General features: G+C 36.1%; 1 protein-coding gene and 1 long non-coding RNA gene across 3 annotated transcripts in view; one reads left to right on the top strand and one right to left on the bottom strand.

Moving 5' to 3' along the window:
* The window catches only part of LOC132103882 (uncharacterized), a 22,874-nt gene extending 10,679 nt beyond the window's left edge, over positions 1-12,195 (bottom strand). The window contains exons 1-5 of one of the 2 annotated variants that reach the window (XM_059508948.1): positions 12,073-12,195; positions 11,585-11,637; positions 1,586-1,903; positions 1,198-1,446; positions 1,012-1,075 (exon numbers count right to left, since the gene is read on the bottom strand). In XM_059508948.1, coding sequence (XP_059364931.1) covers positions 1,026-1,075; positions 1,198-1,446; positions 1,586-1,903; positions 11,585-11,637; positions 12,073-12,074 — 672 coding nt within the window. In that variant the 5' untranslated portion in view covers positions 12,075-12,195 and the 3' untranslated portion in view covers positions 1,012-1,025. The remainder of the gene's footprint in view (positions 1-1,011; positions 1,076-1,197; positions 1,447-1,585; positions 1,904-11,584; positions 11,638-12,072) is intronic. The other variant, XM_059508950.1, reaches the window with a different exon arrangement.
* On the top strand, positions 3,122-5,339 carry LOC132104597 (uncharacterized). The gene is made up of 4 exons (XR_009423550.1): positions 3,122-3,226; positions 3,370-3,476; positions 4,163-4,366; positions 5,076-5,339. It is a non-coding gene; the product is annotated as an uncharacterized LOC132104597 (long non-coding RNA).

Raw genomic sequence — 12,195 nt, 5'->3', positions numbered from 1 at the left:
CATGTGTGACAAACCTGTTTTAGGTTGAGTTCTGGCTTGTTGTATGTGGGCCAGATCCGGCCCATGTGTGACAAACCGGTTTTAGGTTGAGTTCTGGCTTGTTGTATGTGGGCCAGATCCGGCCCATGCGTGACAAACCTGTTTTAGGTTGAGTTCTGGCTTGTTGTATGTGGGCCAGATATGGCCCATGTGTGACAAACCGGTTTTAGGTTGAGTTCTGGCTTGTTGTGTGTAGGCCAGATCCGGCCCATGTGTGACAAACCTGTTTTAAGTTGAGTTCTGGCTTGTTGTGTGTGGGCCAGATCCGGCCCATGTGTGACAAACCGGTTTTAGGTTGAGTTCTGGCTTGTTGTGTGTGGGCCAGATATGGCCTATACCAGGTGACCATTTTCTGAAGACACGTCCTGGCAGATCACCTTACTTTACCAGTCAGTGGTTCTAAAACTATTTTGAGTACTGGACGCCCACAATATTTCAGGACACGTAATATAAATACATACACACATTTATTTGTCCTACACGGACCTGTTATGAAGCTGCAATGTTATTCGATTTTTTTACATTTTTGTACCATGTCCTCTGGTGTGTATGTGGGCCAGAAGAATATGGGAGATGTGGGCCAGAACTGGGCCACATGTCATTTGCTATCTGGGATATCTCCCCAGTAGCTGTTATATGTGACAGAGTCGTCTTGGCACTGAAGACACATCACAAGTAACCAGTGGATCTCAGGTGTTCAGTGAAGATCATTATAGTTTCTCCAGTTCCTGTGTCTCTTCTGCTGGAAGCTGTGTGTGATCTCTGTGCTGACGTCTCCATATGATGACAGGAATCACAATCACAGCCAGAATCAGCAAACACACGACACACACGACAACTGACACAATCCAGTTCTCTACAGATGGAAGAGAGGAAGATGGGAAGAGAGCATATATTTAAAAAAAAAACTCATTTTTCATTATTAAACTTGCTTGATGATTTTGTAAAGCTCTCAATGTCTGTGTAACTTACTGTGTTGTCCAGTGTCATTCGTTTGGTCTATATCTGTGTTTTTCCGGTGATTCTGTACCAGATGCTGAAAAGCAAGTCACACAGTTTAATATCAATATTTCTGTTAATGTTCAGATCATGATGAATAAACCTCAGCTGTCCAAATGCTTTATAAATAATATTTCCTCATATCTGAGTTTCTCTCACCTGTGATTGTGACTGTGATCAAGATTTCTCCTTCAGTGTCCAGAACTCTGTATGTTCCTGCATCACTGTCCAGAAATGATTTAATGATCAGGTTTATATCAGTATCATTACTCATTCGGTCGCTCTGAACCCCGTGATCTCTCGTCCAAACCTCCTTCCACTCTCCACTAGAGTTTGTCTTCACTTTATCAGCATCAGACACCAGAACAGACATCTTTAGCTCCTCGCCTGTTTTCACAGAAATCTCATCTGAGGAGAAACAGAAAGATATTAATCATTATTATAATGCTGTCAATCAATCAAGACCATAAACACAGATTTATGATTGGTGACCAAATGTAATCATTTAAAGAAGCAGATGCTGATGTTTGATCAGTTTAGTCTTCACCATGAATATGAAGATGGTACGTCCACTGCTTTGGTTCCTTCGGCACTATCTGATCATTATTTGGCTTCAGCTCTGTCTGATCATTATTGTAATGGATTCTCAAAGTGTATTTCCCAGCGTCACTGAAGATCAGATTCTTGATGACGACGTCACAGTTTCCTTCTTTAAACACTCGTCCTCTACATTCTTCAGTCTCACACACTTCTATGATTTCTGACCGAGTGATTAAATCAATCTGAACAATATTATTGTCCTCATGTTCACATCTGAGTCTGATGTTTCCTCTCTTTTTTCCCGACTCAGATCTAACAGGGTTCCCTGCTGGCAGGATTTCTGCAAAAACAGATTAATTAAATTCAAAGAATCAATACATGTGAAAAATGCATGTGGTGTTTCTGTTTATTCTCTGTAATCAATGTTATCATATTCTAGTGTTTTTTTTACTCAGCTTTTATTTTACTCAGCTTTTATTTTCAAGACGTTTCACCACACATTCAAGTGGATTCAACATCTGTGAACTGTTTGTGGCATTTCTCCAATATTTAGCATCAGAAATTGTAATGATAATATTAAACTTTAAGGTTGTTGGTGATCTATTGCTCATGAAAGCATGAGATTGTGTTTGAATGCCAGCTGATTATTCTCACGTTCTGCAGAGTTCAGAACGGTTCATCTTATGAAGTGTGATGGTGTAATAGTCTGTGAAATCAATCCAAGCATCAGCTCCATGACTATAAACTAAAATGAGCAGATTCTGGGTTGTGTTATAGACTATATGACTAACCTATGATTAACCAGTAGTGCAACATTCATATGAATGAACTGTACACATGAGAATCACCTTTGTAGCCATAGTAGTAGTAGACATTAACCACACAGAGACATCAATATCTTCTTTTGTGTTCAAAAGAAGAAAGAATCTCACAGGTTTGAGGGTGAGCAAATGGTGACAGTATCTTCAGTGTGGATGAACTATTATTTCTAATGTATTTCACTTCATGGTGTTTGAATATTGATTTTCAGAATGTTTTAGAAAATTGTACAATATTTGCTGGATATTGTTACTAGTTAACCATTTAGGGTTTATTTAATTTTTAGTTCTTCTGTGTTGGATGAATCATCAACAGAAATCATTGGATAGCGCTAGAGAAATCTCACTCGCAGGATCAAACAATCAGCAGATTTATATAAAGAACAATAAAATACGATTACTTTATATGCACGCACAACTATATTGCATTAGTAAGTTTGAGATATTGCAGATAAATATGAGATGAAAGCGCACTGCTCATGGAAGGAGTTCTCGTTCTGCACGTCTGCTCAGCGCACCTGCTCCACTTCCTCATGGCACGTGACACACATGATGGTGACGTGGCGTATGTTCATTGGTCACAGGAAGAAGCCTTTTGAACAGCAATTCTGAACTTTTTTTAATTAAAAGCAGTTGTGGTTTCAGTTAATGGCTGTAGCCTGGAGCAATGGGCGCGCCGAAAGGTAGGGGACGGGGCAAGGTGTGCCAAAAGGAAGGTGCGTGTCAAAAGGTTTCTCATTGGTGAAAGGAGTTTTACTGTGCTGGCCAATCAGTAGTAAATATACATTTACGTAATTTCCTTAGACAAGGTGGCGGCGATAAGACGTGAGGTAATTATTTATTGTTTATACGTTTATCTATACTTTATATACCACAAATATGTATATTAAGATAAGTTTGTTACAATACGATCATAATTTTTCATTTGCGTTATATCTTGCAGCTTTAGTAATTAGTTTATTGTTGTTGACAGACATATGTACAGTGAGACAAAACGATGACCGCATCGACGGCGAATCCTTCAGAGATGATAGTTTATATCTGCGTCCTTTTTGTACAATAGAGTACAGAATACATCCTGTAAGTATAATAATTATTACCACCTCTGCTATTACAACTGTACTATGATCAATTCACAATCTGAATACGATTAGACAAAATAAAAAAAACTCTAATTTAGAGTTTGTTTCTACCTTTCTGCCAGGTGTCCAACTAATGCAGAGTATATTCAAGCTGCCAACACACTGATGTGAAGAACCCTTTCCAGAGAAATATAGAAAGAAATGACTGTAAGTAACATTGTTTTTAAACCATTGATTTATCTCTATCAACATAATCACACACAATATTGTAGTAACAAGATGTTGTAATCTTTATTTGCTGGAAAATGACAATCAGTCAAGTTTGTGTTTTGAGCACATCTGACACATCCCTAAACCTGAAATGTAAAGCAGAACGTGCTCCACTTGCAGGTTATTGTAGAATATGGAAGCACACTGCCATATGCATAACTTATTTTTGCACTGTTAATCAATTTTACATTTTCACTTAGTGCAGGTTAATGTAAGGAAGATACTGTATTACAGATATTTAAATCCTTTTTGTATGTACTCCACTTCTTCACTGCCTGACCATCATCTTAATGTTTATGCAGGTCAATGTTTTTATTATTTTTTATATCTAAAGCACCTTGTTCAGTAAGTATTTAAATGTTTTTCATATCTGTCATGGTCTAAGCATGATCTGTTTCTGTTGTTCTGATGAAGGAAGCTTGTGTTGGGGAGGATTCAGTGTCTGTTGAGGCACATGTGAATGTGTTATAAAGTGAGTATCAGAAAACACATCCAGACACTTCGACTGTCAAAGACCACACGACAGGAACATGCTCCTCGAGACGCTGAGAAAGCACAGAAGGAATGTCTGTGGAGGATGTACTCAAAAAATACACATACTTCAGGACACCTGCTGGAGTGAGTATATTAAAGAAAAAAAACTCATCAACTGTAAAATATCTTGTTTCAAATCTTTTCAGGTAATGTTTTATTCTTCTGTACCCTTTTAGCCCATCTGTTAAAAATTTAAAGCAATAGTTTTAGAAAACAATGTAAGATTTATCAGTGTATACAAGAACATGAAATGCATCGTATTGTGAACCTTATACATTAGCTTCTGATTGTTTCTGCAGTGTACTGTATGTAGCTACACTGTCTGAGCCAAAGAGGATGCAACAGAATCTGATGAATCTGAAAAGAGTTTTCTTTTGTTCTCATTATTATTATTATTATTGTTGTTGTTGTTATTCTTTTTATTTATTTATTTTATGAAAGGGGGACCCGGCTACACCTGATGGATACTGACTGTAAAATGTCAGTCATAGTTCGAGCGCTCAGTGTGGTGACAGAAGATGGAATAGATGTGTGTCCGTGCACCAGCCTTGATGAAGCTTCATAACAGCCTTCTGTGTGTATTCTGCTTTCAACATTGCATATCCACCACACCTGAGAAAGACACTGACTTTCCTTCAGAGGCATATTGTCAGCAGTACAGTTATTATTATAAGGAGAAGGGTGCAGGCTTGCACTCTCAGACTCATGCGCTTCTTTTTTTATTGGATAGTTTATTCTAGTTATTGGTAACTTCTTGTTTGAATCTATCAACATTTGTTTCTCTCTTGTGTAGGTATGGTTGACTGGAAGTCTGTCAGTCCAGATGTGAGGAAGACATACAGAGTGGAGCTGGAGCTCAGCAGATGTGTGATGCTGTAGATACTGTGGTCTTGGAAAGAACCAATCTTCACAGCTTTCTATTCAGACAAAGAGTTTGCTGGATTCTGTTCTATGGACTGCTACTACAGAATGAATGAATGAATTAATGAATGAGTGGTTTATCTATCTATCTATCTATCCATCTATCTATCCATCTATCTATCTATCTATCTATCTATCTATCCATCCTTTTACTTGAATTGGTGACTGAAACTGAAAGATAAATAAATGTTTTAGTGGATAAAGCTGTGTCTGTTTGCTTAATTGGTTAATGTCACTTAAAACAAGGTTACTTAACTCTTCTGACTAATTTTTAAATTTATTAGTTTTTTAATTTTTACCAATTTTTCTCTTTCATTTGTTGACTGATGTATTAACTAACATTAACTATGAGCAATACATTTGATACTGTATTTATTAAACTTTGTTAGTTAATAAAAATACAGCTGTACGTTGCTTGTTCTTGTTAGTTCACTAATGTTAACAAATACAGCTGACTTTAAATTACTTTAACTTAAGAACAGCAAGTGCGACTAACCGTGTTAAGAGATGTTTGTATTCTCAAAAATAATTGTAATCTGTTTTTGATTATTGATAAACTAAGACCTAAACGTGTGGTGGTGATTACGTCAGTAAGCCGTTTTGAAGGTACTTTCGAAAGTAATTTAAAATAATATTCTTTACATCATTAACTGTTTTTACATTGGATGAATTTCAATTGGTTTTATAGGATTATGTGTTTAGTTTATCGCTTTCTATTAATCTATAGGCCAGTAGCGATTAAGAGTATGGCTCGCCTTTAGGCGGAACAGACCGTTTTCTGTCAGCTAAACCTTTTGCCACGCCCCCTACCTTTCTTTCCACCAATGGAAACCTTTCGACACGCCCACCTTTTGCCAAGCACATTGCTCCAGGCTGCAGTTACCCCTACTTGCTTCCATTTGAAATTGGCTGATACCGGTAGTTTAGAATTTGATTTTGCCAGGGGCTATTTGAATACAATGAATTATATTTACACTAAGTGAAAATTGCATATTTTATTAGCAACAGATTGTATTTACACTATTTAATAATATGAGTATTTTCTTACAGTAATAGTAGTTTGATGCTGTTTGTGCTACTTAGTGCAAGTAGTGACCAATATGTGCACCTCATTATTGTATTAGGCTACATTATAAAGCAGTATAGGCTACAATAATAACATATTGAGTGTAAATTGTAATTTTATTTAAAAAATATTAAATGAATGCCGCCCCTAAATGTGCCCTAACCTTATACAATATCCATGTTATTTTTAACATTTCGATCATTTCGTTGAGTTTTATAGAAAATATATGCCTTTCCGATGTACTACTGGATGTGAAAAGGGTGAAGAAAGAGCTCGACAGAAGGCGGAATCGAACCCGGGTCCTTCGCGTCAAAAAAACTACTGCTTTGTCCTCTACCATCTGCGCCACAGATTACAACAGAAAATTAAGGTCTTTTTATATTATTGTTTAACACTACCAGACGTTGGTAGGCGGAGTTAAATAAACTGTGCCAAAATAAAAACAAAATAATTATAAAAAATAGCCTACAGGAGCTTTTATTTTCAGGAGAGGGCAATTGAATGTGCCCATTCTCTGTTGGACTCTTTACCTTGTCGTCTATCAACAATAAACATTCATAAAGGGTTGCACTCCTTATTAAATTATGCACATATCCAAAAAGGAATTAATGATATCTTAAATTACAATTTTTACTAGTGAAAATGTAATTTTAACATGTTAGAATTAAGTTACTGATATCAAGAATTATGTTTATTACTAGTTGTAATTTCATTGTTGATATGATAAACTTATTTCTGCGAGTGATGATGTCATTGTTGATATCAAGAATACCTGTTGTTACTAGTGGAAATGTAATTGTTGATATCAACAATTCATATGTTTAAATGTTAAAACGGTGCCAAAACTATTACAGATATCAAAATGCATTTGTTACAAGTTACAATTCTAAATTCACATATCAGCTTTGTATTTCTTACTAGTAGAAATATAATTTTTGATATCAACAATTTAGTTGTTACTAGTTGAAATGTTAATTCTTGATATCAAAAATGTAATTGTTACTAGTGACAATGTTCATTTCTGATATCTGAAAATGTATTTCTAATATCAACAATTGGGAGGGTAATTTCTGATATCTAAAATGGCTTTCTTACTAGTAACAACTACATTCATGATATCAGAAATGAACATTGTCACTAGTGACAATTAAATTGTTGATATCAAGAATTGACGTCGGTACTAGTAGCCGTGTGATTACTGATATCAAAAATAAAGGTCTTTACTAGTAAGTAGTGTTGTCACGGTACCAAAATTTCAGTATTCGGTACCGATACCAGTGAAAATCCACGGTTCTCGGTACCAATTTCGGTACCAAAGCAAAACACAAAAATATGCTAATTAAAAAAATAAATAAAACCAATGCCATTCTTTATAGTTATTTACAATTGTGTTTAAAGTTCTTCTACAAGTAATATAATTATGAAAAACAGTAAACAAGTTTCACCCAAATTTAATTTGTCTTTTAATTTATGACATTTAAACACATTTTATTTTTTGGTAAATAAAGGGGATTTGCTATTAAAATTAAAACATGGAAGAAATGTTGTGTGATTAATTTTTAATTAACAGTAGTAGCAGTATCACATACATTTTACAAAGTAATAGTAATATTTCTAGCACAATGCCTTTATGTAAAAATGAATTTGTAATGAATGCATATTTGTCATTTATCTTAAGACTGGTGGTGATGCTTAAGATGTTTTTGTTCATTGAGGGTTTCTGTAAAAAAAAAAAAGTAATAGATCATAATAATTATTATTAAAAGATAATAATACTACTAATTCTACTACCATACTAACAATGTACAATGCACTATGGATTGATGAGCTGCTTGGTTCATGAATATTAATCACGTTGTCTGCGTTCGGTCGAACTGATTTGCTGAAATCAAAACAGGGACGGTAAAAGATGAGCGCCAGTTTGGCCAAATTGACATTTGCGCATTAGCTCCGCCCACTACCGGAGAAACCGGCATATCTTCTGCTTGTTCGAAAATATGAATAATTCTAAATGAACTAAATTATTTTGACAGGAGAAGACAACAAAGAATACCGTTTACATGTAGCATGTCGATTCACCGTGGTAAGACTCTCGCTCTCTCTCTTTGCATGTGTGAGAAACAGCGCTATCAGCAAAGCGACGGCGAGTCGTGCTCCTTCACACAGACAGAGTTTACAGTTCGGCAAATACCATAGACAGTTAAAGAGGCAAATACAGGTGTAGTACTGTGCGTCCATTGAGATGAATTGAAAAGTACAGATCGCTTGATGGAGAGAGAACTCTGAAGCGCTCAGTCAGTGTTTAGCGAGTGAAAATATATCTGCGCCAATCGTATAATAGCCTCGAACACACACACTGGCGAGTAAAATCTAAGAATTTATTAACCAATGGCTAACAATAGACATAATTTACTCGCCCTGAGAAAAATTTATTCACATATGCGAGTGATTTACTCGCAATGTAGAGGCTGTTTTGACGGTTTTCCGTGAATACCTTTAAATTGACACTGGTTTTACTCAAATGAAACGGTAAAATGCTTGTGAAGTGACTCAGAACAGTTCTGGTGATGTTGTATGTCCTCATTACTGCAAGCGTCACGTGCTTCAGTCTGTAGTAAACAAACCATTCATTCATTCACACAGAGACGAGCAGAACATGCAGGATGCAGATTTCAACCAACTTTTGCGGCTTACATTTACAGATACTGGTCCATATGGAGATTTGATTTGATTAATTTATGCTAACTTTGACAAATTCAGTGACTGTCCATATTAAAATGTAAGATTCATTTTCATGACTGGATTTTGAGATTCCGTCCGCGTTTTCTGCTTCGCGGAAAAATCATAGCGCTGTATGCGTCAAGAACCGGGTTTGAACGGGACCTCGGTACTACCGGTACTTACAGAAACCTGGTACCGTGACATTTTCATTTTTTTAGTACCGACTTGGTACCGAAGTACCGAGTCTTTTGACAACACTACTAGTAAGAATTGTATTTCTGATATGTGAAATTGGAATTTAAACTAGTAAGAAAGCAATTCTTGATATCAACAATTAAATTTGAATGGCAGCCTATGGTGACATTTAACTAGTGAAAATACAATTCCTGATATCAAGAATTAACATTGTTACTAGTGAAAATTTAATTGTTGATATCAAGAATACATAACCTGCGAATGAATAAAAGTTAATTCGGCTTGCCATAGACACATCACAAGTAACCAGTGGATCTCAGGTGTTCAGTGAAGATCATTATAGTTTCTCCAGTTCCTGTGTCAATGTCAATGTCACCTTTATTTATATAGCGCTTTAAACAAAATACACTGCGTCGAAGTAACTGAACAACATTCATTAGGAAAACAGTGTCAATAATGCAAAAATGAGAGTTAAAGGCAGTTCATCATTGGATTCAGTGATGTCATCTCTGTTCAGTTAAATAGTGTCTGTGCATTTATTTGCAATCAAGTCAACGATATCGCTGTAGATGAAGTGACCCCAACTAAGCAAGTCAGAGGCGACAGCGGCAAGGAACCGAAACTCCATCGGTGACAGAATGGAGAAAAAAACCTTGGGAGAAACCAAGCTCAGTTGGGGGGCCAGTTCTCCTCTGACCAGACGAAACCAGTAGTTCAATTCCAGGCTGCAGCAAAGTCAGATTGTGCAGAAGAATCATCTGTTTCCTGTGGTCTTGTCCTGGTGCTCCTCTGAGACAAGGTCTTTACAGGGGATCTGTATCTGTGTCTCTTCTGCTGGAAGCTGTGTGTGATCTCTGTGCTGACGTCTCCATATGATGACAGAAATCACAGCCAGAATCAGCAAACACACGACAACTGACAATCCAATCCAGATCTCTACAGATGGAAGAGAGGAAGATGGGAAGAGAGCATATTTATTATATATTATCATTATTAAACTCATTGTTTGAGGATTTTGTAAAGCAGTTTTACTCACTGTGTTGATCAGTGTCTTCCAGTTTTCCCTGTGATTCTGTATCTGATGCTGTAGAAGATGTTAAAAAGGTAAATCTCAGTTTAATATCAATATTTCTGTTAATGTTCAGATCATGATGAATAAACCTCAGCTGTCCAAATGCTTTATAAATAATATTTCCTCATATCTGAGTTTCTCTCACCTGTGATTGTGACTGTGATCAAGATTTCTCCTTCAGTGTCCAGAACTCTGTATGTTCCTGCATCACTGTCCAGAAATGATTTAATGATCAGGTTTCCATCAGTATTATTCATTCGGTCGCTCTGAACCCCGTGACCTCTCGTCCAAACCTCCTTCCACTCTCCACTAGAGTTTGTCTTCACTTTATCAGCATCAGACACCAGAACAGACATCTTTAGCTCCTCGCCTGTTTCCACAGAAATCTCATCTGAGGAGAAACAGAAAGATATTAATCATTATTATAATGCTGTCAATCAATCAAGACCATAAACACAGATTTATGATTGGTGACCAAATGTAATCATTTAAAGAAGCAGATGCTGATGTTTGATCAGTTTAGTCTTCACCATGAATATGAAGATGGTACGTCCACTGCTTTATTTCCATCGGCACTATCTGATCATTATTTGGCTTCAGCTCTGTCTGATCATTATTGTAAATGATTCTCAAAGTGTATTTCCCAGCGTCACTGAAGATCAGATTCTTGATGATGACGTCACAGTTTCCTTCTTTAAACACTCGTCCTCTATATTCTTCAATCTCAAACACAGATATGATTTCTGACGGAGTGGATAACTCAATGTCAACAATATTACTGTCCTCATGTTCACATCTGAGTGTGATGTTTCCTCTCTTTTCTCCTGACACAGGTTTATATGTGTTTCCTGAAAATACAGACAATAAATATTAAATCAATAAGTATCAGTAATGAAAAATACAAGTGTTTCTGTCTATTCTCAGAAATCAATGTTATTATGAAATATTCTAATAAGAGTTAATTTAGTCAGCTGTATTTTCTTTTGCTGAAGATATTTCATCTCAGTGGAAGTGGATTCATCATCTGTGAACTGATGGAGGAGTTTCTCTAATATTTCAGATCAGAAATGAATGTAAATATTAAGGATGTTCATTGCTCATCAGAGACATGATCTATTGTGTCTTTGTGCTCTTCATCTAGACTCTCAACCTCAGGTTACTTCATCGTCTCTACATGAAATAAAATCATTAAATGCTCGATCTCAAGCACTAATGACTAATGAGATCTGCTTCATGAATGAACAGAAAACAGCAGCTTCAGTCAGAATCTAAATCTGACACTGAACACCAAGAATAAATAGAGTTTATGAACATAAATGACACTGACCGCTGTGATAAACCAGACAAAACAGCAGCAGAAGAAGATTGAAGCGTCTGAACCTGATGAGAATAAGAGACAGATACAGACACACATCACAAACACATTAATACAGACAGAAAATACTGATCTGAGATCAAACACTACACAACTCACACAATACAGACTACAAACATTATCAGTGTGTGTGTGTGTGTGTGTGTGTGTGTGTGTGTGTGTCTTAATCATCTGAGATCTGAGTCAACATGATGGACACAAACAGACACAGAGTAACCAAACAATCCTCAAATCAACGTAGAAATCATTTGAATTGAGTAATCAATGTAGAACATTTTAATAATTACATTAATAACCACACTAGTAAAAAACATCATCATTATCTTCGTAAACGTTAGCATCGTTAGCAAGCAAACCTTTTTTTTTACAAATGAATACAACGATTGGTATAATAACACAAAACATACAAGCTTATATGTAAAAGGATAAAAAAAACTTACATTGTAAATGTTCAGCAGGAGTTTTACATTCTACAAACATTACATTTAGAAAACCACTGGGCGTTTACCGGGACATGAGTGAAAACAAAACCGGATGTATCACAGAGGAAGTACGTGTTTGGC

This window comes from Carassius carassius, chromosome 25, assembly GCF_963082965.1.
Source record: "Carassius carassius chromosome 25, fCarCar2.1, whole genome shotgun sequence".
NCBI lineage: Eukaryota > Metazoa > Chordata > Actinopteri > Cypriniformes > Cyprinidae > Carassius > Carassius carassius.
This window is presented reverse-complemented; position numbering and strand designations above follow the sequence as displayed.